Raw genomic sequence first — 26,457 nt, forward strand, 5'->3', positions numbered from 1 at the left:
TCCCACCATTCCGCGTGAACGGTAATCAGTTGAATACCTTTTATTCAAAAATTATCAACTTGATTTCTCCACTATTACTATCTTCGCCTCTTTAAATAGATCCTAAACAATATCTTGAAAAGAGTTTAAATCGTATACGATATAGATTAAATAGTACTTATATAATGAGACCACTTATTGATAGTATATAACATAATTACAATTATTTTTTTGATAAATAATAACAATTTGATAATTAACTAGCTAAATTGATATAACTCGAGTACATCCTTATAACTTAAATTCGTAAAAAAATCTCATGTTTAACTCAAACTCAAAAAGCAACGACACTATCAGAAAATAAAAATAAAAATTCATTCATCCTTAAAGGGCCAATTCGGGACTCTTTAAATTCTTGGGACTCAATCTGAATCTAGACTTCTAATACATAAACAATTTAATATAAAAAGTCCTACACCAAAAAATAAAAATTGAAATAATTCACTCTTGATACCATATTATACTATGATATAATATGTGATTATTTCGTCTGAAAATTTATACAACAAAATATATCTAACACATTTTTATTTACTTAATTATTAATTATTTCTCTATGACTTATTTTTCCACCACAAGTTGATCTACACCGTTCGAGACAATAAGTGCCTCAAACCTCTATAAATACAAATGTTTGTCACTCACTTTTATCCATACTCTCAACCAACTTACTTTCTCTCTTCATTTCCACTATCAAACATCTCCTCTTTCAATTTATTAATTTTTTTTTTTGGAGTCATCATAATTATCATCAATGGCTTGCTTGGAACTCTCTAAAGAGGTATAATATAATTTTTTTTTTGTAATGATCATTAATTAATTAGTTATATTAATCATGAATTTATCTCCCTCTTCTTTGTTCTTAGTGCCAACCATTTACCTATATTGTGTTGTAGAGAAAATCACATATCTTTATAATCTTCTCATGCAAAGGGAACACATTTTTTTTTAAAAAAAAAAATCAAGAATGTGAAAAGAGAATGATCACTTAGTTATAGTATTTATACACTAAAAAAATGTGAATTTTTTTTTTTTGGTTGGAAATGAAATCTTGATGATGATGAATAGGTGAAAGTGAAAGGAAAAGAAGAAGATTGTACTAATGATGGAACTGTTGATTTTTATGGAATGCCTGCAAACAAAGCAAAAACTGGAAAATGGCTAGCTGGAATTATGCTTCTATGTAAGTATTTTTTTTTTTTTTTTAAATAATTTTTCCTTGAAAAAGGCAAAAAAAAGAAAAGAAAAACTGATATTACAATGTACTTATCTTTACTTTTTTTTTAATATATAGTATAGTTTTTTTCCCCACATTAAAATAAGTGTTGAGATATGTCATAGTCTATATATATATGGTATTAAATTCTCTGACTTCATGACTGACTCTTTTTTTTCCCCCTTTGTTTTTGACTTGCTATGTGGAAAAGGTGGTTAGGACATAAAAAAAATATCTTTTTTTTTAAAAAAAAATATGATACATTAGACTAATTTTTTTTGTTAGATTTTGTGGAAGAGTTCTACAAGTTTGGATACTTAATTTCATTAACTTTTACCTATCGAAAATAAAAAGGTACAATTTACGTATATTCTATCTTTTGAAATCATTCAGATTTCAATAGTAAAGTTATACTTAATAAAAATGCATGTCTAAAACATAATGAATTTCAAGAAATCTTTTTTTTTCTTTCAAGTTTTCCTTGAGTTTCCAACTTCTTCAAAAAATATATAAAATATTTGCTTTCTACTTTTTTTTACTTTTTCTATTTTTAGTATTGAAATAAAAGAAAAAGATGATAACTATGGGAAATGGTGAGAGTTAGAGTAATAAATGGAGCCAGCTATCATATGGGAAAATGCCAAAGAGCTATAAGAGAAAAAGACTAGTTTTACAAGCTAAATATTAAGGACATGTGTCAAAAAATATTCACTCATATTGACAGCTCTACTTATATACTTACGTACATTAAATTTGTATATATATAAAACTTGGGGTTGGGGGGGTTTGAGAGTTCAAAGAAGAAACTTCCAGTCTTTAATTTAATGTACTTTTGTGATGAGATTTTTTGGCAGTAATAGCAAAATTTCAGTGGAAAAAAACAAGAGACAAAAGTGGGGTGGGGTAGGGTAGGGGGGTGGGGGTGATGACAAATTAAAACCATGCAATAATAGAAAATACATTTTCGACACGTAAAATTTATTCATAAAAATATGGGTGCCACGTCATATAATGAAAAAAATTGTTCTTGGTGGCCCCCATAATTGATCTGGATTTTTGCTTATCCTATTTTTTTTCTTTCTAAAATATAATTTGTGTTACATAATTACTAGAAACATGATTATTAGGGATGTAAGATGATTATTAAACTAAACTTAATTTCAGCGCTAAACATGCATGCATTAATTGACCTATTAGAATGATGACATATTAAAAATTGAAAGTATCAATGAATATTAGTGTCCTTATACGGCTTTTTAATTGGTCGTTCGACTAGTACGTAGAAGGATGGCGTATTGAATATCAAAACGTGTATCAATGAAAATGAAGTGTTTTCATATTATTTTTTGATTGATTGTTGGACTAGTATGTAAAAGGATGGCGTGTTAAAACCGAAAGGCATATCAATAATGAATATCGGTGTTCTTATAACATTTTCTCATTGGTTGTTGGACTAGTACGTAAAAGGATTGCGTGTTAAAAACTGAAAGGCGTATTAATGAATATCGGTGTTCTTTATTGTAACTTCTTTTGTTTGGTTGTTTGAACTAGTACGTAGAAGGATAGCGTATTAAACGTTGAAAAACGTATCAATAAATAGAAGTGTTCTTATCATTGGCGTATAGTGCGTAGAAGAATGACGTATTCAAGATATAAAGATGTATCGGTAAATAAGCCGTGTTCGTATCATGTTCTATGTGATTAGTCATTGGTCATATATACATGCCTTTTATTGAGAGTGTAGTGACAAGTTTGAAATGGAGGATTTTTACCTACCTTTGATATTTTTTAAGGGTAAGGATCGATTACAATATTTATTAATACTATTGGGCGATATACGCCTAACATGTCTTAAGGAGTACTTGAAAATTTGGTCACACATAAGATCTACATATCGCGTAAAATAATCAATGATTATAGTACTTCGCGCACAGAAAAAATCGCAAAAAGGGCATAGTGTTGGTAAATTTTGACATTAGGGCATATCATGTTGGCAAGTTGGTATTAGGGCATAGTGTTGGCAAGTTTTGACATTTGAGTGATTCCTTGTGTACTTGATTGATTTTAAAAAAGGGAAAAATTATAGAGGAACCAAAATATTACTATTTTTTTCTGTTCACTTTTACTTGTCAAAATATACTGAAAATGGATGTCTACTTTTACTTGTTTATATTGAAATATTATAATTTATCATTTAATTCCTAATCAATAGATAATTTATTACTTAACTTCTAATTTAACCTATGTTACTGAATATAGTCATTTCCCTAAACATTGTATTTATTACATTAAAATAACGATATAGTAAATACTGGATAAGTAAAATTGGACGGAGAAAAAGACACCTTCCATGGTGAATGATTCAAATGTAGTAGGAATATCACTTACTTGTCAATGTCATGGTTAAGTATTTTTTTAGGTGTACAATTATCACTAATATTAACCACTTACCTAAGAAAATAAAGACAGTTGACAATAAATTAAATGGAAGAGAGATAAATGAAATATTTGTTGTTACTACCTAATTATCAAACCTAGTACTATATTAAATATTTTGCCACAACTTGTGGTTTATCTTAATTACTTGAGAGGATAAAGTTGAAAATTCTCCACATTTTCACAAGTGTGTCTTGTACTTGATCGATCGAGTTACCTAGTTAACCATGCTAATTTCACGTGGATGTTACATTCCCCTAACTGTGTCTCAGGCTTGATCGATTGATTTACCTAGTTATAACCATGCTAAATCCCTCTATTTAGGGGAATGTAACATCCACATGACGAAATGTACTAATTCAACTGTCTCATAGACGACTCTCTCTTAACTTTGATTGATCGACTTAACTAGCTATGTAAACACCGATAAACCCTAAGTCAATTGATTCAACTATAATGTTATTTCCTCTGTGACTTTATACAGTGAATCAAGGTTTAGCTACTCTCGCATTTTTTGGTGTTGGAGTGAATTTGGTGTTGTTCCTAACAAGAGTGCTGCAACAAAACAATGCTGAAGCTGCGAATAATGTGAGCATATGGACGGGCACTGTCTACATTTTCTCTCTTCTTGGCGCGTTTCTTAGTGACTCTTACTGGGGAAGATTCAAAAGTTGTGCCATATTTCAAGTCATCTATGTAACTGTAAGTAACCATTTACTTGCCATACTTAGTATATTAGTAGTGTTTAGTAATGCTTTATATCTATTGAAAACAACCTCTCTATTTTTATGAGGTAAAGAGCAAGGTTTGCGTACAGTCTACCCTTCTCAGACCCCACTTGTGGAATTACCCTGGATATGTTGTTCAATATGATATTGAATTCTTGGAAGTAACTTGTAATTAATGCAACGATTACTTGTTTAACAGGGATTAGTACTATTATCACTGACGACACAACGTTACTTGCTCAAACCGGAAGGTTGTGGGGAACGAGAAATTTTATGTGGAGAGCATTCAAGCACGGAGATCAGTCTATTCTATGTCTCTGTATACATGATTGCTCTCGGATACGGAGGCTACCAACCTAACATTGCTACCTTTGGAGCTGATCAGTTCGATGCACGTGATCCTAGGGAGAAACAATCGAAACTAGCCTTCTTCAGCTACTTCTACCTAGCCCTGAACCTTGGTTCGCTTTTCTCCAACACTGTTTTAGACTACTTTGAGGATGAAGGCAAATGGGCTCTTGGTTTTTGGGCGTCTGCTGCGTCTGCTTTTGCTGGTTTGGTTCTCTTTCTTGGAGGCACCGCGAAGTATAGGCATTTCAGGTCTAGTGGCAATCCTATAATCAGGTTTTCTCAGGTTATAGTCGCTGCATCGAAGAAATGGAGTGTAGAGACACCAGACGAGTTATATGAAGGCGATGATGAGAGCGATAGGAAAATGCTACATACTCATGGTTTCAGGTGAGTAACATAACACTAATGTTCAAAGAACTTGTGTCTGTGTTGTGTATTTAACCCCGTTCTAATAAGAAATTGTTTTAAAACGTAGATTCTTGGATAGAGCGGCCCTGATTACATCCAAAGAACAGGACAATGAGAAAAATCGCAACCAATGGCTCCTCTGCCCTGTTTCACAAGTTGAAGAGGTTAAGTGCATTTTAAGGCTATTGCCAATTTGGCTATGTACTATAGTTTACTCAGTAGTGTTTACTCAGATGGCGTCAATCTTTGTTGAGCAAGGAGACGCCATGAAAACTAGCATCGGGAACTTCAGGATTCCTGCTGCTAGTATGTCTACCTTCGACATCATGAGTGTAGCAGTATTCATATTCCTGTATCGTCGAGTCCTTGATCCTATAGTCAAAAACATTAAAAAAATCAAGGGTGAGGGTCAAGGGATAACTCAGCTTCAACGGATGGGTATTGGACTAGTGATAGCTGTAATGGCAATGCTTTCAGCAGCAATTGTGGAGTGCTACAGGCTCAAGTACGCGAAAAAAGAGTGCAGACATTGTGAAGGGTCAAGTTCACTGAGTATCTTTTGGCAGGTTCCTCAGTACTCTTTGATAGGAGCTTCAGAAGTGTTCATGTACGTAGGTCAACTGGAGTTTTTCAACGAGCAAGCACCGGAGGGTCTCAAGAGCTTCGGAAGTGCACTGTGTATGACATCGATATCACTGGGAAACTACGTGAGTAGCTTACTAGTGAGCGTTGTGATGAAGATTTCAACGACTGATAACATGTCTGGATGGATCCCAGGTAACCTCAATGAAGGTCATTTAGACAGGTTTTACTTTCTTTTAGCTGGCTTGACAATCTTAGATTTAGTTGCTTTCATAGCCTGTGCCAAGTGGTATAAGGGTATAAAGCATAGTGGTGAAATGAATCAACAAGTAAAGGAAGATGATAAATGTGAAGTTTAATGTAACTTTCTCATATTTCTTTAGGCATATTTTGCCACATTAAAATAAATAAGAGGATGGACTATATCTCCTCAACTTTTGTACAAATTTACTTTTTAATACAAGTTATCGTTATTCTACTTATGGTTACAGTGCCTCTATCGAAGCAGAACAAGCCTAATACTCCCACCTGGTTTTGGGGGGTTCTATTTCGATCGAAATCACCTTTTTTCCCAGAAATTCCTTACCTTACCATCAAGTGAATGCAGTAGACCCATGCATAGAGGAAACTGTTTCCAGAAACCTTTAAATAGTTCCTGTTTTGCTTTGCCCGTGATCAACAAACATACTCAGTGAAATTCCACACGTGTTTTCTGATTTCTGATGTACCATGACATGTCCAAATGGAATTGAGACGATGTTACATTTTAAAATGATGCTAAACAAAGTTATCAAAATCTTAAGCTTCCATTCTCAGATTTGCTGAAAGTTCATACAAAAATGATACAAACAATACCAAAACAGATACATGTTTATCTCGAAATTGTGAAAAGATTTCTCCAATTTCATCAAATGCGGAACTGTATATAAGAAACTGTATCCTAGAAGTCTACCACTCAGCATGATTTCGACCAAAGAATACGAATACACATATCAACTTTGGACCTTACGGACTTGTATGTGGTGAGTAGAATGCCTACGCCAGATAGGTTGTGCTCCACTTTGGACAAGAGTGACATATTGCCCATCCTTCACCGAGCTTTTGTTCTGCAGGATAACGAAACAGAAGAATTAGCTATGTTTGGATGGGGCATCCGCAATCTCAAACAAGAAATGACGAGGGAAAAAACACATTAAAAAAACAGGAGAACGTCACTAACCACTAAAAGCTTGATAGCTCGGGAAAAGGTCTCCTCTGCATCTTCTGAAAACTCCATATATATTGGGACGACACCATGAAACAGAGCAAGACGCTGCTTCACCCTTTCACTGGCACAAAAGATAAATTCATGTCCTATGTCAATAAATACAGTACGTAAACACATCTTGATAGATGGATAAATAGAGAGAGATGGAGAAGCCACTTGCTAGAGGTGGCAACGTTAGCCTGTGAAAACATGACCCTAGTCATTGATCCGTCCATTTTTAGGTCAGCCCGTTTTAGCCAATCAATAAAAATGGATTGATATGTAGATCAAACTATGAGCCAATATATTAATTTACTTACTTGTTCGTGAAAGCAAATATTGTTGATGAAGGCCGCTTATGACTTAGAATTATTGCCATGGACCCAGTTTTTGTGAAGACAATGATGGGAGTGCTAAGAGTATCAGCCATTGTGGAAGAGTGGAAGGCAAACATTTCACCCATATGGCCCTGCAAAATATATCAAACAGATAAGCATTTTGCATAATGATAAAAGTTGAACGTGATTTCCTGGTTGTACAATACGGGAAATAAAAATAGACAAAGATCCGATAATACAGTAACTCTTTTGAGAGAAGGGTAATTGCAAAATGAAGTTAACAAACTACAATACATATAATCCGCACACCACATATACCTTATGGGCGACAGATTGGCTTGGAGAAGTAGTGCTGTTTTGTAGGCTTGACTCAGTCCTTAATGCCACAACATGCATCACGTGAACTGCCTTCAACGGGTACCTATGCATTCGTGGAAATAGATGGTTCATTATTTACAAATCAACTATTCCAGGTTACTAAATAACACACAATATAACAAACAAAAAAACACAAAATAAAAAGAGGATTCTAATTGGAATAGTTTGTGTCTAGAACAACACTTACTTCCCATGAGCGGTTTCCCCTGAAAGCATTATAGCATCAGCACCTTCACGTACTGCAATAGAGATGTCCGAGACTTCTGCCCTAGTTGGGGTTGGATGATCTATCATGCTTTCAAGCATGTTGGTGGCTACTATTACAGGTTTTTGCATGCTCCGACACCTTCTAATAATGTCTTCCTGTGTAAACATATGATAAAGAGTTTCTCAGTTTCTAAGTTCCTAAAGTAAGACACAAAAGGGTTTGGGGAGGAAGGAACTTCTCCAAGAGAAAAGATCATTGACGGTAGCCAGAAGGAATGCAGTTCAGTGGTCAATCCCGTTTCAATAATTCTAGCACTTACTTTTTAAGTGTTAATCAAGAGAATCAAATTGATTATGTTATTAGATAGGAACTTAGGCCTCCTAAACTAGTGAACATTTCCCTGTTGGTTTATTTCAATTTACATCAGGAATAAGAACAATCATTTCCTTGCGACAAAAATTCACATTAAGTAACTAATCTTTGACAAGAGTATGATAATACCACACAACATTCAGTTCAGAAAAGAGGTGTAAATGTAGTTTGAAAGTAAACCATGCTGAATGAAAGAAGAGAAAAAGAGTATTGAAGAACGATAATTCTCCTATACTTGCAATGGGGTTTTATTGCTGCTGATACACCAGGGGTTAAAAGGCTGAATGAACAGGACAGGTTTGTTTCAATGGGCACCACAGCTGTGTATATTGGAAAGACAGGCAGACAAACTGACACGGAGAAATAGTTCAAAGGTAAACAGGAAACTCCAAGCTCAGTAGATCGACTAACATGCAGATTTTTCATATGCATCAGTGCTACGTTTCTCCTTCCGAACTACTAGGAGCATTTGATTCCAAATCTATGCAATTGAGTGTTATTATAAAACATTCTTGTTCAGACTTCAGTTGCCACGGAAATATTTATAACTATAAACCTACTGATATTTTGAACATTCTGTCAACTTGCGATGGCGATTATAACAACAAAAACTTTTGTGAAATATCAACAGTAATACCACATAAATATATTCAACGGTTGCTCGCCTCCCTTCTATGATTTCGTAATATTTTGTTCGCCATACTGACCAAAGAGCACGGATTTAACCAAGATGATGTGATTTGTGATGGAACATAGTCTTCTTTAGCAAGAGATGGTATTATAAAGAACTAACCATCTCAGCACTTGATAAAACCTATTAAAAGGCTCATGAAATGTAGCTGTATGCATCAGCATTGAGATTACCTGCAGCAGTGGGACTTCCTCAATTGGAAGCTCAGCTCCAAGATCACCACGGGCCACCATCGCCTATCAACAGTTGCATAACATAACTTAGAAAAGCAAATTACAGATCAAATCCATTTTATTTTGCACCAACATTTTCACTGCATCATCCTTCACTCGATAAATAGAAAGAAGACAATAATAATACTGATATCATTTTCGTTACGGAGCCTTACCCAACACACTCAGTCACACACTGACATAGGAAAAACAGTATGAGTACTGAAGTTAATTAAATAGACAACATTTTAAACACACTGAACTAACCCCATCAGATGCAGTTAAGATCGAGTGGAGATTTGGGATGGAGTCTGCACTTTCTATCTTTACAATAACATGAATATCTGCATTACAACCTGCAAAGTAGCTCTTCCAAGTTCAGATAAAAAGAAGGAATACAACTATGAAAGCCTTTGACAAGGTTACATGTAGGAGATCCTTATCCCAAAAAAAACATAATAGGTCGTAGAAACTTTACTTTTAAGGTAATCTTTCAATTCATGGACCACCTTTGCATCCTTCACAAAGGAAACAGCATAGAAGTCAACTTGATTGTCCACGCCAAACTTAATATCATCCCAGTCTTTCTCTGTATAATTTATAAAAAAGGATTCAAGCTAAGTGTTGTCTTAGTAAAAAATTAGTAAGTAAAATGTTGTAGGGAGGTGGGGTTCCAGAAATTGAACAAACCTGTTATTGAAGGTAGGGTGGCACTTTTTCCTCTTACGTTTAGATGCCGTCTTGATTTCAGTTCTCCCCCATCAATAACTTCACATTTCACTACATCGCTGGTTTTTGACTTCACAACTAATGACATCATCCCACCTGGATGAAGAAGAGTAGGTAATTGAGATTCCGGGAGGTTTTTTTCCCAAGAGACAAAAATACAAATCTGGATTCAAAGAGCACTCTACTCGTTGATTTTTTTGCTTGAAATGCAACCCCATTCCAAAACAGTAACAAAATGATTTTTATTCTTTGCAAGAACAATTCACAATTGGATAACACAATCCCAGTTTTGTGTGCTCCAATTAGTTAATAAACCAAGAAAAATTAATTACATAATACAATTCCAGAATTTCACAGGAACTGTTAGACAAGACAAGTGCCTCTCACATTCAACCCAAAGGCGCTTTTTAAGTCCTCTCATACCAAAGCAAGTCCCAGATTTGTCTTTTAAAAACATGGTTTGTGCTATACCAATGTTTCAGCTAAAGAAATAGTGTTTATCAAGAAAAAATGAATTAGTATAAATTCAATTACCGTCAACGAGTAGTGTGTCACCGGACTCCACATCATTTATAAAATCGTCATAATTAACACTAACGGTGTCTTCTGTGCTGACTCCTCTTTTAATGGTAAAGTTGAATTCTTGACCCTCCTTAAGGAGTATGGGTTTTGGCACATCTCCACTTCTCACCTCAGGTCCCTGCAAGATATATAATATGCAACATAAGATTTTAACTGGAAGGGGCTCGTTAGCGTAGTGTATAGTTGTCCTAGAACTTATATTTCATCTTAAAACACTAAATAAACAAATTACATTAACTATCGCACTTGGGAAATGGAAGACTACTGTGACAGGTTTCACAGTTTTCATAATAGAACAAAGGTCAAGCATGAACATAGAACACATGGTAATATGCACATTGTAATTGAAAAATGGATAAATATCCAGAATGCATTAACTTGTCTATAAAACAACACGTGACATTAGCAATTCTTTACAACTGAAGATGACAATCTAGCAACAGAAGATGGATCTCAATTTTCATTTCTTTGTCGATTGCTCAGTTCCAACACGACCTTCATATCAGTTGGAAAAAAAATTGACTCACCCATTTGCGAACTTGTGAATCCAAAACAAAATGAACGGTATAACAGCTTTTAAGTCTATTTCTTGGTGATGCTAGTGATAAGTGGTAGCTACAAGAACGGGAATTGGACAGGATTTTCAGTGTTCACTCTGTTTACTTTGGTAGAACACAAAGAGAATACTAAGGAAATCAGTCACCCTGTCCATCAACCCTCGACATGCCAAACTGATCACTTGAAAAGCAGTTTTTACCATCTAGGCGCCCTAAAGTTCAGTTTTTATAAGAGAAAGGAGCACAGTCTTTGTTTGATAATATGCAAGGGTCGTTTTGTCTATTCACCTAGGTTACTTTACTACCACCACCACCCCAACCCTTCTCATGTTGTTTCCAAGGATTAGCAAAATCGAAATAGTGAAATTCTTAGGTCATCTCAATGGGTTCAAAAGCCAACAAAGCTACAAGTATTTGCTTATGATATTGACACTCCCGGCAGTGGTAAAAACAGGAAAAATACCAAAAAATTTGCTAGACTCAAATAACCAACTCCAATCGGAAAAAATATTAAGGCATATGCTATATTGTTTTTTTTTCTTTATAGCATTGATGTATGGGCCAACTTGTGTGCACCTCACTTTTTGCGCCTGGTACCTGTTACTTCCCACCAACACAGGTATCAAGTGACTCTGTCTATCAAAACTTAGTCAGACGAGGAAAATCACCTACTTTTTTTTATGTCAGCTTAGATTTAAACCCTGCTTTTCAAGGCTTACACCCACTTAATTGACCACTAGGTCACACATCGGGTGCATAACTATGTGATCATATTTTAGACAAACACTAATATTTGCAACTATAGAGCTAATAATAAGCATTACCTTAGTGTCCAACATTATTGCTATAACCTTGTTCTCAAATTGAGCATTGTATTCTTTAACAAGGTCAATTGTTTTCTGATGTGATGCATGGTCTCCGTGTGACATATTCATACGTGCCACGTTCATCCCAGCTTCTGCCAATTTCCAGATCATCTCCTTTGAGCTTGTAGAGGGACCAATAGTGCAAACTATCTTGGTTTTTCTTGGAGAGTTCAGATACACACTTTCTTTTCCCAGACTGTAAGGACTGGACTGAACCACAGAAGGGAGAAAATTACCATAAGTTGCTATTCAGAAAAAGGACTTGTTAGAAAGTTCAAAATATGTGCTGTTTACAGAAAACAAATGGCTAAAAGGGAGAATTTTGATAACGAAAAACAATACATCAATACAAGTTTCCGTTTGCTCAAAATAGAAAACATCTATTAAACGTGAAAACTTTGAATAGGCATGTGTAAAGTGTCAAACGCATTCAACTCTTTACTAGAAAGAGGCGGTTTGAATTTGCTTGCTCTCGTTTTCATATGTTCCTCGCCCTTCTCTGGGATGTCCAAAAATCACAAACATAGGGCCACTGATAATGAATGAAAATCATGTGCAATAAATAGTCTGACAGAGCTTACTAAAACAAGCATCAATTGCCAGAAAATCCAGATGTATTCACATCCTTCCATTTGCTTAAAAGTCAATTTGAGTAATATACAGGGGATGCATTTTCTCAAGAATAAATGTCATGCTCGCCAATTAAAATTCATATACTTCCGCATCTAATGCAGTTTGTTCATACGGCAAGCCTTGAATCAACAGTAGGAGGCTTGCAAGAAAAATGTTGTATAAGAGGCAGATCCAAGATTTTCACTAAGTTCAAAATCTGAAAAAGTAAATACACAACTGGCCTAAAAGAGTTCATCATCTGCTATATATCTATCTATATATATATATACATTAAAAAAAATAACTTTAACCATATACGAATAATATAATTTTTCGTTTGATCAATCCCTGATCCTGTCCTGCACTACCCTGAAAGCGCTTCATGCATAAATAAGCTCTTTTTAATTGCACTTTCTCTATGCAAAACTCAAACTTTTAGCAAATGAAAACATAAAAACCACAGGTCAGGTCATTATTCAATATCTAATAAGAAGGTGAAATAACAGATACATCAAGAATATACTCTATTCCATTCCATTCAATTCCAATTTACGTAATAAAGTTGAAATGTCGAGATTCAAACTTTTAAAAGATTGAACATCAATTACTAAACTGGATTGACTTACAGATGACGTAAGAGGTAGATTGAAATTACTGTTATCATCATCATAACTAGCATGAACATTGTTATTAGCACCACGAATATGGTCAGGTGATTTAACAGCCACGATTTGACTCAAACCGTTCACTCGTTTCCGGTGGAAACTTAAATCGGAGAAGAACAAATCACCGATGTTCTTCGCCGATGAAAGCCGATCCAACGACGCAGCTGATTTAACCGCCACGTCGGACTTCAATGCGGCGTGTAATCCTCCTGTATGCAAATTCAATGCGGCCATTAAAGTAGTAATAGAAGAGATGAAGAGTTGATAGCTTAGAAGAAGAAAAAAAAAACAATAAGAAGATCGAGCAAAGTGTTTTGTGTTTGTTTGTTTTTTGTGTGGTGAAATGAGGGGAAAGAAACGTGAATGCCAGAGAGAAGCGGCTCAGAGTAAATAGAGAGAGTTGTGACTAAGATTCATTTTCTACTTTCTCTGCCCTACTTAAACTGTATAACTCGTCCCCACCCCTTTCCATACACCGCACGTTTATTTCACACTCCTCGGAAAATGGTCCAATTCAATTTTGTTTATATATTTTTTCCGTTCTCTTTTATTTGTAAATATGTATTTCACATTAATCTAATCGCGAATCTCTATAAATAAACGTGAAAAAATCATGTAAACTTAAAATAATAGTAGATCGATGTAAACGAGATGTGTATTCGAATTATAATATTCTTTTTAAAAGTAGCATTATACATTATGATATTTATTAAGATCTGTGGTTCGATAATAACTATGACAATGACACGTAGGATAAAGACAATGAATGTGGGGGAGCATTGTTGTATAAACGGCATACTTGAAGTTGTGGTGTAATAAGGACAAGCACATTTCAATAGGTTTGGCATAGATTCCCAGGTATTTTAGTTAGAATTTATAATTTAAATTTTTTTAATTGTAATTTATGTTATTAAAATTATTAAAATTTGTCCAATTTTTATATAAAATTATCAAATAAGTAAAGTATAGTACATAATATAATATATTGGAATAGTCTAAGGCGCTTTCATAAATTACATATCTCCATCGCTCCATATTTGTGAGTACATACTTTAATTTATAAAAATTCATTAGTAAATAATAGTAGCAACTAGTTACATTTTAATATATTTTTTCTAAATAGTATGATAATTCTTTTGTCAGATTTTTTTTTTGCGTAAAAAATTATAATTTAGTAGAGTCGATAAGATTCGGTTGATCAGAGTGATGAGCTTTAAGGGAAGTTACGCAGGTTTGTTAATATAGATCGGCATCCTTACTTACCCACAAAATTGAGTTAATGGAGTAACCAGTACCCTTGAGATATTCTCTTCGATATCGTTTTTTTATATTTTTTTTACAAAATATAAATTTATACATCAAACTTAATATATTATTTTTTAAAATAAAATCATAATCTGAAATATGAAATCATAACCCAAAATCGTATATCCAAACACGTGCTAGATTTTATTAAAAATAAATTACTCTGTCACGTATATAAAATAACTTAATTGCTTGCGCAGAAGGCCTGAGATATACTCGAGTCATTGCTACATTATTAATGGATACATGTGCACTCTTTTTCTTTCGCCCAAATCGATCCATTTTGAAAGGACAACTTTCACATATAGCAAACAAAAAATTCATATTTGTATGCTATAGAAAAATTTGCATAATTGCGCTCTATAGCAAACATATAACTGTATAATTCTCTATACATATACAAATGTATAATTCGCTGGCCTCGCTATACAAATACAATTGTATGATTCGCTGGCCTAAATTGTATAATTCGTTGGCCTATTTTGCTGCAATTGTATAATTCGCTAGTCTATTTCACTGCAATTGTATAATGCGCAATTGTATAATTCGCTGGCCTATTTTGCTGCAATATGTGTATAAAATTTATTTTGCATACAATTGAATCGAAGTAAAATGTTTGTATATTGTATCATTACAAGTGTATAGGAAGAAGATATATGTTTTTCTCTCGCTTTATACAAAAACAGAAACACAATTTATACACTTCTGTTGTATAAAGCGAGAGAAAATTGTATTTCACTGCAATTGTATAATTTGCTAGCCTTTTTCAATGCAATATTATTATAAAATTTACATTTGTATACAATTGAATCGAAGTAAAATATTTGTAAATTGTATAATTAAGTGTATAGCACGAAGATATATATTTTTGCATGTGTATATACAATTTTCTCTCGCTTTATACAAAATAAAAACACAATTTATACACTTCTGTTGTATAAAGCGAGAGAGGCGAGCAGAGGGAGAGAGGTGAGCGAGAATGGAAGAGTGGCCAGTGAGAGTTTTGGGAGAGAAGTGATTAGCAAACTTTGATAAACGTTTACTATAAGGCATAATTAAATCAAACAGTAGCTACTCCATTTATTTTAAATTTTTAGTTTGCTATTATATTCGATTATTCCTTTTTGAAATGCTGATCCAATTCCAAGTTAGAATAGGCCCGGCCCATTAATACTTCCATTTTTCTATGTAAATATAACTATGCTACTGAAGACTCTTACCGTACACACATGTACACACCAATTTATTACACAATGAAATGATAACTTTTTCCCCTTTTGTGTTCTCCCTTTTAGGGTTTTCTCAAATTCATATCGCCGCATGGATCTGCAATTTTATAGATCTAACAGATGCTTGTTGAGCAGAAGAGCTGAGAAAAATGCAGTGTATGTGCTTCAATTCCAAAATGAAGGCAAAGATTATGTTAATTTCAGCTCAACTGTTGGAATTGGAGCTAAAGGTGAAGAGGTAATGGAATCTTCGAGAGATAGAGTTTTAGTACTATCGAGATATGTGGTATGGAGGGAGTAGGAAAGAAAAGCGAGGAAGGTTGTTCGATGATGTTGTTGTGTTAACAGTTACATAGGAAAATAAGTTTGGATTCTTTTTGGACAGAAAACTGATAATTTGATTGATCATCATTTTTTTCCTCGCATAGCAAAAGATATTTCAGAGTAATGCAACGGTTTGGTCGATTGCATGAGCACTGAATTCATCACAAATTTCATAAGCGGGAAGATATGATTTTTTGGAAGGTGGAGAAGCCAGGTACCTCTTTTTGCTTTGTTCCTTGTTTGAGTAAAATAATAATACTTGACAAAGTGGGTAATCTGGTAGAAATTGAAAGATGGTTTCTTGTTATCTTTATCGGGAAGTTTCACCTAACATGATCTCATATGTGGCAAGCATGTTTTTGTGCTAAATCATATTGAAAACTTGGAAGAGTTTTCAAAAATAATTTGTTACGAACAATACAATCACATGTCAATTGTTTGAAAGTTTATTGGTGAAATATTCTAGAAACCCTCAACATCAAATATTATATTACAGAGAAGATAGGAAAATTGACCAATCTAATATGTTAAGAATTTTGGAATGATACGGTAGAGTTTTGGAATGAAGCAACAACAATTTCAGGAGGGTCTTATCAAGACTAGTTTCATTGAAGGAACTATATATTATAAAAGTAGAATTGGAATTCTAATCATAATTGACTACTCCAATATCAATCGGATGTTTTGGAGATGTGATTCACAGTAACTTGGGCCTTTGTTTCAATTTAACATGATACGCTTTAAAAGTGAACCAAGGTGTATTTATCCTGTGTTCTTTGCCAATGAATGTATATGAAAGGATAATGGATCTCTAGGTCATTGAGACCACCTCATTTGGGTGATTGGATCTGTCGCGTGTTGAGAAACAATGAACGTGTACTTCTTAGAGGAAATGGCTCAAAAAATATGCCACTTGAGTTGCTATTGGATGGATTTCAGGACTCGAAAGATCTCCACCTAGATGGTTGTGATTATCGAACACATTTGTTGAAGATCCACCGTCAACAGAACATTATGTTCCCCAAGCTCAATGATTACATGTAAATCGTTGTGATAGTCTACAATATCTTTACTTGCCTGTCTGAGGAGTTCGTTGAAACTTGAAGACTTGAGAGTAGCTTGCCTTGATAACAAGGAAGAGCATTTTGAATTAGCTCTTTACTTCATGTTATCTTTGATATAGGATGAGATAATGTTCTGTTTTCTCTATTTGTCCGAGCCTGGAACAGATAGATCTCGTTGTGGCTGAAAGCATAACAACTTTATGCTCTCACCAACTTCCGATAGGCTACATCAACAAACTTGAAATATTGGAAGTACTCGAGTGTGGCAAACTGAGGAACTACAAAAATGAAGCTTTCCATTGATGGAAGAAGTGATCACGGAAGAGAACAACTAGGAGAAGAAATTACTAACGGGTCCTTATATAACCAATCTCTTCTTCCAGGAACAAAAAGAAGTTAGTGATGATGACGAATTTGAAGCTGGTGAAAACTAGAAACGTAACTGATGTCTATTCCTCCCATGGTAGCTAGTCTCAGATGTTCTTTGAGAACACGAAACATATGATCGTTTTTCAAGGTATATATACTAATAATATACATAATTTGCTCCGCCTTTGTAATAATATATACCGAGAATAACGCAAGTATCCTTTCATTTTCTCATGTAAATTTGAATTCCTTTGGTAATAATGTGTTCAATATTTGTATGCGTTTTATGTAAAGATTTAAAAAAAAGTAATTAATAACTATTGAAGATAGAGATGGACATGTGTGCTCCTTCTGTTTTAGTTCATGGGAATTTATTTAACCAATAAGAAAAATAATAACTTTTGTAATTTGTAATTTTAAACGTGTCATGATATTTGTGTAACCATAATAGTTACAAAATTCGGAGAAATGAAATCTTTTGACTACTTATGATTTGAATTTGAATATAAGAAAATGATTTTTTTTTTTTGGGTCTAAAAAAATGAAGATCCTTGAAAAGATTAGGATAAAAACGATTTTTCTTTGTGAAGGCCTAAAAAACTATTTCTCTCAAAAATTTCTGATAAATATTAGATAAAGTAGAATCTCTCGAAAAGATTGCAGGAGTAAAAAGGAAAACAATAACGATCAGGTTTTTTAAAAAGATTTTTTTTAAAAAAAAAATTAGTGTTCAATCAAACACCAATATATAAATTATAAATTAAAGACAAACTTTAGCCATCTAAACTAGCATTTTTTAGTTTTGGTTTGATAAATTAGACACTCCAAAACGAACTAGATTAGAAATAATCAAAGCATGTTTCACACAACTTGTACCTTTTAGATCCTTAGAAAATAATACTCTCTTAAAAAGAATGACATAGTTTGACTTGAAACGTAGTTTAAGGAAAAAAACAAGACTTTTTAATCTTGTGGTTCTAAATTAAAGTTATATCAAATGTATCAAAATTATATTTAATCTTGTGATCTTAACAAGTCACGTGAAAAGTTAAAGTTAAAGTTTTATAAAAAAAAAAAGATCATATTTTTTCTAAATAGATAAAAAAAAAAACAGAATCATTTTTTTTAAACGGATAAAGTACTAGTTGAAGTGTTTGCTCTTCATATATATGTGATAATGATGCAACTTGTAAGTAAAAAGTTACACAAGACAAGAATTAGATTCTATTATTATTTTGATATATCAAGATGGATCCTTTATTTTATTACTAGATTAAGAATCCAAATCTTGAATACAACATAATCGACTATTTACGAACATTATTTACCACTATAAAAAAAAACACCTTTCATTAGATTTTAACACAAATCATCTCAAAACAAAAATTTAGCAATCATAATATCAAAATGATTCTTATTGAGAACAAAAACATCAAAAAACCACGATCCAAGGAGGAGCTAATATATAAGTTCAAGAATTTCCAAAAATCACAATCCGAGGAGGAGGAGAAGGAGAAGGAGAAGGTGAAGGAGCTAAAACGTCTTCTAAAGGAGGAGAAGGAGAAGGAGAAGGAGAAGGAGAAGGAGAAGGAGCTAAAACGTCTTCTAAAGGAGTGCCAAAACAAAAATGACGAGAGGACATTGAAATTTATCATCAAATCTTGGTTGTGGATAAATCGCCCTGATAACCATATATTTGATGATTATGAGATGAATGGACTTGTTAAATATGCTGGCAAATCGGGTTATAAATTTGCATAATATAAATTTGTCTATCTACTTTCATATGTATCGAAATATCAAATCTACTTGTCTGATTAGTTCAAATTTATCTTATATAGAATCAATATGACTCTTCTGTACGTATACCTGAGACTTCTGGTAAGTGGTGCCTCTTCTTGGAAGAATTTGATTTGCCTATGTAATATGATCTTATTAAACTTTATGAAATAATTAAATTAATGTCACATGGTAATGATGTTACAAGTACATTCAATGAAAAATACTTTACTATATCAAAGACATCAAACAATTAATTATATCAAAATAGACTTAAAAAATGAAAAAAAAAAATGATACCATGTAGTTTATAATTATGTGTACTGTTCTTAAGAGTTTAACTCCTCACCTCATTTTAGATGTTAAATTACTTTTTCCCCCCAATAAATGGATATATATGTCACAAGATTAGTAGTATTACTTCCTCAAAATCAAAAAAATCTCAAATTATATGAAGATTCGATTTTTATTTGTAAAAAAATATGTAGAAATAGCCAAAAATTTGATGTAGAAACCGATGGTAAGCCCCTCTCTATTTATAGCTGAAATTTTGAGTTGAAATGATCCGAAATTTTGCAAGTGAGGTCCAAAGAGGGTAAAATGTAGAATTTGAAATAATGATAATAAAATAGCATTTGCATTAAATTTGACAAGTTGATATAATGCTATTCAAATAGATTAACTTGTCGTCATGCTTGAATTTGAAGAAGACACAAAAAGGCAAATCCAATCTTTTTATATACATGCAACATTAAATTTTAAATAGTGATAATAAAAATAGTTAAAAGGGAATAAAAAAGGTAAATATAGAAAAAACCATATAAATTCATATAATTATAAAAATATAAATAAGAAAACAAAATAGGTGTTCACCAAAAATATGTACATACAAATGCAACTTGTAAGTTAAAAGTTACCCAGACAAGAATTAGATTCTATTATTATTTATATATATATAGAGAGATAAATCTGATAAATCCTTCACTCTATTTTATTATTAAAAAAATCAAGAATCCAATATAAAGATAAATCATTTACTCTATTTTATTATTTATTATTTAAAAAGAAGTCAAAGAATCCAATTCTTGAAAACAACATAATGAACTATTTACGAACATTATTCACCACATTTAGCTTTATAAAAAACCCTACTTTATATTGTAACACAAAACGTTTAACAACCATGATACTAAAATGAGGTGTTTTAGAATTATAAGTCTCAAAAAATTGCAAAGAGCTACAATATACGTCCAAAAATTGAAATTTGAGAAAGAGAATGTTAAACGTCTTTTCACAGAGTATGATAAAAATGGTAACGAAAAATTAAGCAAGAGAGAATCGATAGAAATCTTCTTATCGTGGTTTAATGGTTTCAATACTGCAGTGAATAATCATACTTATATTGACGACCATGAATTATGATCTTGATGACAAGATTGATGCACTTGTTAAATATGCTACTAATTGGGGTTATACAATTGCATAAATGTAAATTTCTCTATTTAATTTTTTTAGTGATTTTTTAGTTTACTGTTGGTATATGTATAAAAATTTATTGGTTTAATTAGTTTAAATTTGTCTTTATGTAGAATTAGTATGGTCTTTCTGAGCGGACACTTTAGACCTTTGATAAGTGATACCTCTAGGTGAAAAAATTTAATTTGCCTTAATTTAATTTTTTTAGTAATTCTTTCATCGTTTATCGATTATATAATATGATATTTTTAGTAATTCTTTCATCGTTTATCAATTATATAATATGAAAAAGTAGAATTTTCATTACATGATAATGATGATAATGATGTTATAACATTCAAATAAACAACTCTACTATATCAAAGACATCAAATGACTAAATCAAAATAAACTAGAATAATTGAAAAATCAGAATTGTAATTAAAAAATATTTGAAACTACATGGTTCATAGTTTGTCCTACGAGAATTTAACTCCCTCATTGTATTTAAGGTGTTAAATTACTTTTTTTTTCAAGATAAAACGGATATACATATCCATTATTATTAAAACAAATTTTGTATTACACAATTCAAATTTAATTGAGCTTTAATATTATTACTTATAATCAAATAAAAAAAGGAAAAACAGGCAGAAATTCTAGCCTCCGAAAGCGATGTGAGAATAGAAAAATAATTTTCAATAGACCATGGATTCAAATAAAATATAATATTAAAATAATATGAAAGAAAATAAAGTGAGTATTTTTTTAAAAAAAATAACAACAACACAATAATCAAAACAAAAACCAAGAGCGAAAAAGAAACATAATACTTCCTCGATTTTAGTTATATCATATGATTTTTGACTCGACAAAAAATTTAAAAAAGTAAATAAATTTTTTTAATCTTATACTCTTAAGTAAAAGTTACTTAAAATGTATCAAAATATCTTTTAATTTTATGATTTAAAATATGTTCTGATGAAAATTTCAAATTAAAATAATTAGTAAAACGAAAAAAGAAATATCCTTTTTAAAATAAATTAAACAAAAAACCCTAGCAACTTAATTGAAACATTTTTTTAACTCTTATAAGAGAGCTTTCACCATTTTGATTCCTTAGTGACTTAACCTAGAAGTGAATATGCTTACTATCCTCGCAACTTCCACTTATCGAATAAATCAAAACTAAAGAGTGATTTTTTTTTTTTTAAAAAGATAAATACTATAACAGTTCCTAAAATGGAAAAAAATTTAAAAAATACAAAAAAAATATTTTCCTATTTTCCAGCTCATATTGAAATTGCTAGTATTTTTTTACCTAATAAACAAAATCCCAAGAGAACACACAAAATCAAAAAAAAAAAAGAAAAAAAACCAAACACAAAATAAAGCAGCGCCATACAAAAAGGTGAAAACCTTCTAAATCCCCTCTTCAATGGCTTCTTCCTTGGTTTTACCTTCTCCTTCTTCAGCTTCAACTTCTTATTCTACTCCTCTGTTTTCTTCTTCTCGTTCTTTTCTCACTCATAAAAGCTTCGTTCCCAAACGAACCTGTCTTCGGACCTCTGTTGTAAGTCCTTTTACATGAATTAATTTGGGTTTTTTTTGTTTTTGTTTTTTTTTTTGGGATGTAAAAGAATCTTGTACCTATTTGATGAAAAGGGTCTCTGAAAAACTGATTCTTTATATTGATTGTGTAGTATATTTCTCAAATGGAATTGAATTTACAGAGCATTTCTATGCTTTTAGGTTTTAGTTTTATGGTTAAAGGTTCAGTTTTGGTTGCTGAAAAGTGTATGCTATGCTGCTTATGGGTATTTGTTTGTTTTAGGCTTAGTACATGGATAATCAATAAATTTAAGTCCTTTTTAGATGAATTGATTTGGTTTTCATTTCTTTTTTTTGTTTGATTTAAAACAATGCCTGCTACCTATATGATGAAAAGGGTTTCTGAAAAATTGATTATTTATATTGGTTTTGCAGTGTATTGTTCATTTGGAATTGAATGTACATAGCATTTCTATGCTTTCATGTTTCAGTTTTATCTTTTGAAACTTTGTTAAAGGTACAATTTTGGTTGCTGAAAAGTTTATACCATGCTGCTTATGGGTATTTGTTTGTTTTAGGCATACTTAATACATGTAGAACCAATAAATTTCATTTAGATGCTCAAACTATGCTTGTTACAATTGAGCACTTGAACACATGTTCTTAATATGCTTTTGTTTTTGTTAAGATGCCTTTACTATTTGTTTTTGCTTTTAAAATTTTATTCTTTACTTTTCTGTGTAGAAGCTTTTATTGAAAGCAAGTCATTAGCATCTAAGTGCTGAAAAACATATTTAGTGCTTAAGCTGATTTAACAACAAAACAATTAAGTGATTGGATAAAACTTGAAAGTGTTGAAAGTGATATAAAAACCATCGATGTGTATTTTTAAAATGACAAATGCTTTTAAAGCTATATCCAAATAATATAAATTTTAAAAGTGTCTTTACTAGGAGAAGGATGAATGTAGAAATGGAATGCCAAAGGAGTTAGGATTTGTTATGGGAAGAGTACTTTGGGTATTTCAAAAGTTTTTAGGGATAAATTGTGGAAGTCTTGATGAACCGAAGTGCTTAAAAGCTAAAGACTTAAGTTGAGCTGCACATCGTATGTCTTTTTCACTGAGTTGGGTTATAAGCAATTTTGGTGTTTCCCAAACATATACATGAGTCAAAATGTGCTCACTGAGTTGCTGGATTAGAAGATGTGGAAGTAGAGTCAGAAGAGATGGTAGAAAATCATTCCACATTGCATCTGTTGGACTGTGTGGAGAGAGAGAAATAGCCGATGTTTTGAAGATAGGTCCAATTCCATTCATAGAGTTAAATGGAATTGTATTGCATCTTTCTTTTTTTGGTGTATAGAAACAAATATAGAGAAATTAGAGCTTGTAGATCTGTTAGGCTCTCTATGAGTCTTCCTTATTCTCTTCTTTTGTTCCTCTTTTGAAGGTCTCTTGCATATCCTTAAACCTTAATGCTGGGGAATACAACATTAGCAGTTCAGAAAAAAAGGTGCTTATAAGTTGGTTTGACCAGCTTATATTAGTTAACCAAAACACCCTCTCAGATATCTGTCTTAAGGCGGTTATAGTTATTCTTGTACTGTTAAGTGAAGGATAATTTGGAAAAGATAAAAGTGATTAGAAAAATTGACTCATTTTATGAATTTTGCAAATTTAGAACAAATTAGGAAATTTAGTTTGTCTTGATAAAAGAAAAGGGAACCTGAATTTGCTCTTCCTTTCTGTATTCACTGATATGAGTTGGAAGTTTGTTCAAGCTCCAACTTTGTTTGGTGAAAATTTTATGGTGCTTGCTTTTTTATTATATTACCTCTACAAATTTTGTCTTTACCTTATATCATTTGTTTGGGTATCAGAATTGTGAAATAATCTTTACCTTATATCATCTGTTTGGGTATCAGAATTGTGAAATAAGTGAACCAGTGAATGGGAAGCCCCGTGTGCCAATCATCAATGATGGAACACTTCCAAAGTTCTTGCAAGCAAGTCGCCTGCAGAATTCAGTTAGTAGAAACAATAATAGGCTGAAGATATTCACCGGAACTGCAAATCCTTCGCTTTCTCAGGTACACCAGACAATTGCTAATGGAGTTATGTGTATATCCTGTGTTTTATTCAATGCTTCGTGATTTTAAAATTCAGTTTAGTATATCTTCCCATCATATTTGATTAAATGACAATCAAGAGCTTCTCATTTACTTCATAGTGTGCACAGTGACATTGAAATTCCCTTCCAGAATGTCACAATTTTGTGCTTCCTCAATTTCAAAATAATAGTTGAGTAGTTTAAATTAGTTATCAACTAATTACTGAAATTGGACTAGCCTTACTAACAGGAAAAGAAAACAAGTCCTTGGGAGAACTGCCTCCACTTCTACATTGTTCTCGACTATTCTAGCCTACTCAAGGATATTGTTTCGGAACTTGGGATGGAGAATGGTTCGCTTTCAGGCTGAATTTTAAGCTTTAAATTTCAGTCTCATCAGTTATTCAGAATTTCTTCCTTTTAAATATTGCATAAGAAGTGGGTATAGAATTTGATACACTTGTATTCTTTCCTGTGCGTCTGGTCTTACTTTCTAGAATCTAATTGGTTGAATACCTGACGAAGCATAGCAACAGAATAGATGGAAGATTTCTTTGTTTTCTCTCTTATTAGGAAAGAGACTCAATTACAAATATATCTGAAATTTCCGTGTACAAGAGTTCTTCATATTTTTGTTTTAGTACTTATTTACTTTTCTCCTCAATCTTCAAAATATAAGAATCATTGTTAGTCTAGCCATGAAATCCATCTGACTTCTTTTAAGTTTATGCTATATCACTCTATACAACTGATGCAGCATCTTTTGTCACTTAGGAAATTGCTTGGTACATGGGCTTTGAGCTGGGAAAGGTCAAGATCAAGCGCTTTGCTGATGGTGAGATTTATGTTCAGTTGCAAGAGAGTGTTCGAGGCTGTGATGTCTACTTGGTTCAATCCACATGTCCTCCAGCCAATGAAAACCTTATGGAGCTTCTGGTAATGATAGATGCATGCCGAAGGGCTTCTGCCAAGACAATTACTGCAGTTATTCCATACTTTGGATATGCCAGAGCTGATAGAAAGGCAAGTTAGATTCCTTTGCAAATTATATGCTTGCAAGCTTCAAGTTTTTGTTTCTTTGCCTCCTTTTTTTTGTTTCTACTCTACCTCGAGGTGGGATAGGGTACGACATTGACCTCTGTATACCTCTATGATAATACCCAAAAAGTGATTTCAAAAGGAGGGTAGAGCCTAACCTGACATTTTTCTGTGCGCTTATGATGGTTATGAGTAGAAGTACTGTCACTATTTTCTTGCATCCTCTTCTGGTTATTTAATATCTCAGTGTTCTTTACTCTTGATTAGTGCAATGATTATGTCTGGCAGTATCTCTTTGTGTCCTTTTTTACTACTTTCTTTTCATAGGCATTGTGGTTCTTTCAGTTGGCTCTAAGGATTTACAAATGTAAAGACATTTTTACTTCATTTTATTACGTTCTAATAATTATAAATTTTTCATTTTACAGACGCAAGGTCGTGAATCCATTGGCGCCAAATTGGTTGCGAACCTTATAACTGAAGCAGGTGCAGATCGTGTTTTGGCTTGTGATCTGCACTCTGGGCAATCCATGGGTTACTTTGACATCCCAGTGGACCATGTCTACTGTCAGGTAATCTCTTCTGTACTGTTGACAATGCTCAAGTGTTGCCCCTTTTGAATTGGCAAATAAGCAGTCTCCATTCTTTGCGTGCACAGCCTGTTGTCCTTGATTACCTTGCTAGCAAGAAAATTTCGTCCGATGATTTGGTAGTGGTCTCTCCTGATGTTGGCGGAGTTGCTAGAGCACGTGCCTTCGCAAAAAAGTTATCTGATGCACCTTTAGCCATTGTGGACAAAAGGCGGCATGGACATAATGTGGCCGAGGTAAATACAAAGCTAAACCTTGGTACTGCAGTTTAGTGCATTGATATGCATTTTCATTTTCTTCTTTTTCTTTTTTCCTCATGGAAACAATGTCTAAGTTCTGGTCTCGCAATAGATGAGGTTGTCCTTATAATTGTTTACCATTATTTAATGAGTGTACCGTATGCTTCAATCCCCCCCCCCCCCCCCC

General features: G+C 32.8%; 3 protein-coding genes and 1 long non-coding RNA gene across 5 annotated transcripts in view; 3 read left to right on the forward strand and 1 right to left on the reverse strand.

Annotated features, from left to right (window-relative positions):
* Positions 1 to 701: 701 nt before the first annotated feature.
* On the forward strand, positions 702 to 6,242 carry LOC107028018 (protein NRT1/ PTR FAMILY 7.3). 2 transcript variants are annotated; one of them, XM_015229066.2, is made up of 5 exons: positions 702 to 820; positions 1,108 to 1,222; positions 4,176 to 4,393; positions 4,619 to 5,157; positions 5,246 to 6,242. In XM_015229066.2, the coding sequence occupies exons 1-5, from the start codon at positions 794 to 796 to the stop codon at positions 6,117 to 6,119; spliced, it is 1,773 nt and encodes a 590-aa protein (XP_015084552.1). In that variant the 5' UTR covers positions 702 to 793; the 3' UTR covers positions 6,120 to 6,242. The 2 variants fall into 2 exon arrangements, with proteins under 2 accessions (XP_015084552.1, XP_027775006.1); XM_027919205.1 differs by having other exon boundaries at positions 1,114 to 1,222.
* A 261-nt stretch (positions 6,243 to 6,503) lies between these two features.
* Positions 6,504 to 13,632, reverse strand: LOC107026752 (pyruvate kinase isozyme G, chloroplastic). The gene is made up of 12 exons (XM_015227831.2): positions 13,178 to 13,632; positions 11,898 to 12,149; positions 10,469 to 10,634; positions 9,896 to 10,030; positions 9,684 to 9,794; positions 9,473 to 9,561; positions 9,167 to 9,229; positions 7,910 to 8,085; positions 7,663 to 7,765; positions 7,327 to 7,475; positions 6,980 to 7,088; positions 6,504 to 6,866 (listed from the first exon to the last, which is right to left on the reverse strand). Exons 1-12 carry the CDS (start codon positions 13,448 to 13,450, stop codon positions 6,753 to 6,755), a joined length of 1,740 nt encoding a protein of 579 aa, XP_015083317.1. The 5' UTR covers positions 13,451 to 13,632; the 3' UTR covers positions 6,504 to 6,752.
* Positions 13,633 to 15,719: 2,087 nt separating this feature from the next.
* Positions 15,720 to 17,836, forward strand: LOC107027090. Its single transcript, XR_001457707.2, has 2 exons — positions 15,720 to 16,288; positions 16,874 to 17,836. It is a non-coding gene; the product is annotated as an uncharacterized LOC107027090 (long non-coding RNA).
* Positions 17,837 to 22,084: 4,248 nt separating this feature from the next.
* LOC107028958 (ribose-phosphate pyrophosphokinase 1) overlaps positions 22,085 to 26,457 on the forward strand; it is a 6,908-nt gene continuing 2,535 nt past the window's right edge. The window contains exons 1-5 of the mRNA XM_015230211.2: positions 22,085 to 22,314; positions 24,219 to 24,383; positions 25,178 to 25,426; positions 25,870 to 26,013; positions 26,100 to 26,267. Coding sequence (XP_015085697.1) covers positions 22,180 to 22,314; positions 24,219 to 24,383; positions 25,178 to 25,426; positions 25,870 to 26,013; positions 26,100 to 26,267 — 861 coding nt within the window. The 5' untranslated portion in view covers positions 22,085 to 22,179. The remainder of the gene's footprint in view (positions 22,315 to 24,218; positions 24,384 to 25,177; positions 25,427 to 25,869; positions 26,014 to 26,099; positions 26,268 to 26,457) is intronic.

Source organism: Solanum pennellii, chromosome 8 (assembly GCF_001406875.1).
Source record: "Solanum pennellii chromosome 8, SPENNV200".
In the NCBI taxonomy this organism is placed as follows: Eukaryota; Viridiplantae; Streptophyta; class Magnoliopsida; order Solanales; family Solanaceae; genus Solanum; species Solanum pennellii.

Coding starts and splice junctions, on each gene's coding strand:
- LOC107028018 (XM_015229066.2), top strand. CDS start 794: ATGGCTTGCTTGGAACTCTCTAAAGAG. Junction 821..1,107: donor GCTTGGAACTCTCTAAAGAG/GTATAATATAAT, acceptor GATGATGAATAG/GTGAAAGTGAAAGGAAAAGA. Junction 5,158..5,245: donor CTACATACTCATGGTTTCAG/GTGAGTAACATA, acceptor TTTAAAACGTAG/ATTCTTGGATAGAGCGGCCC.
- LOC107026752 (XM_015227831.2), bottom strand. CDS start 13,450: ATGGCCGCATTGAATTTGCATACAGGAGGATTACACGCCGCATTGAAG. Junction 9,562..9,683: donor ATTGAAAGATTACCTTAAAA/GTAAAGTTTCTA, acceptor GCTACTTTGCAG/GTTGTAATGCAGATATTCAT. Junction 7,766..7,909: donor GGGGAAACCGCTCATGGGAA/GTAAGTGTTGTT, acceptor ACGAATGCATAG/GTACCCGTTGAAGGCAGTTC.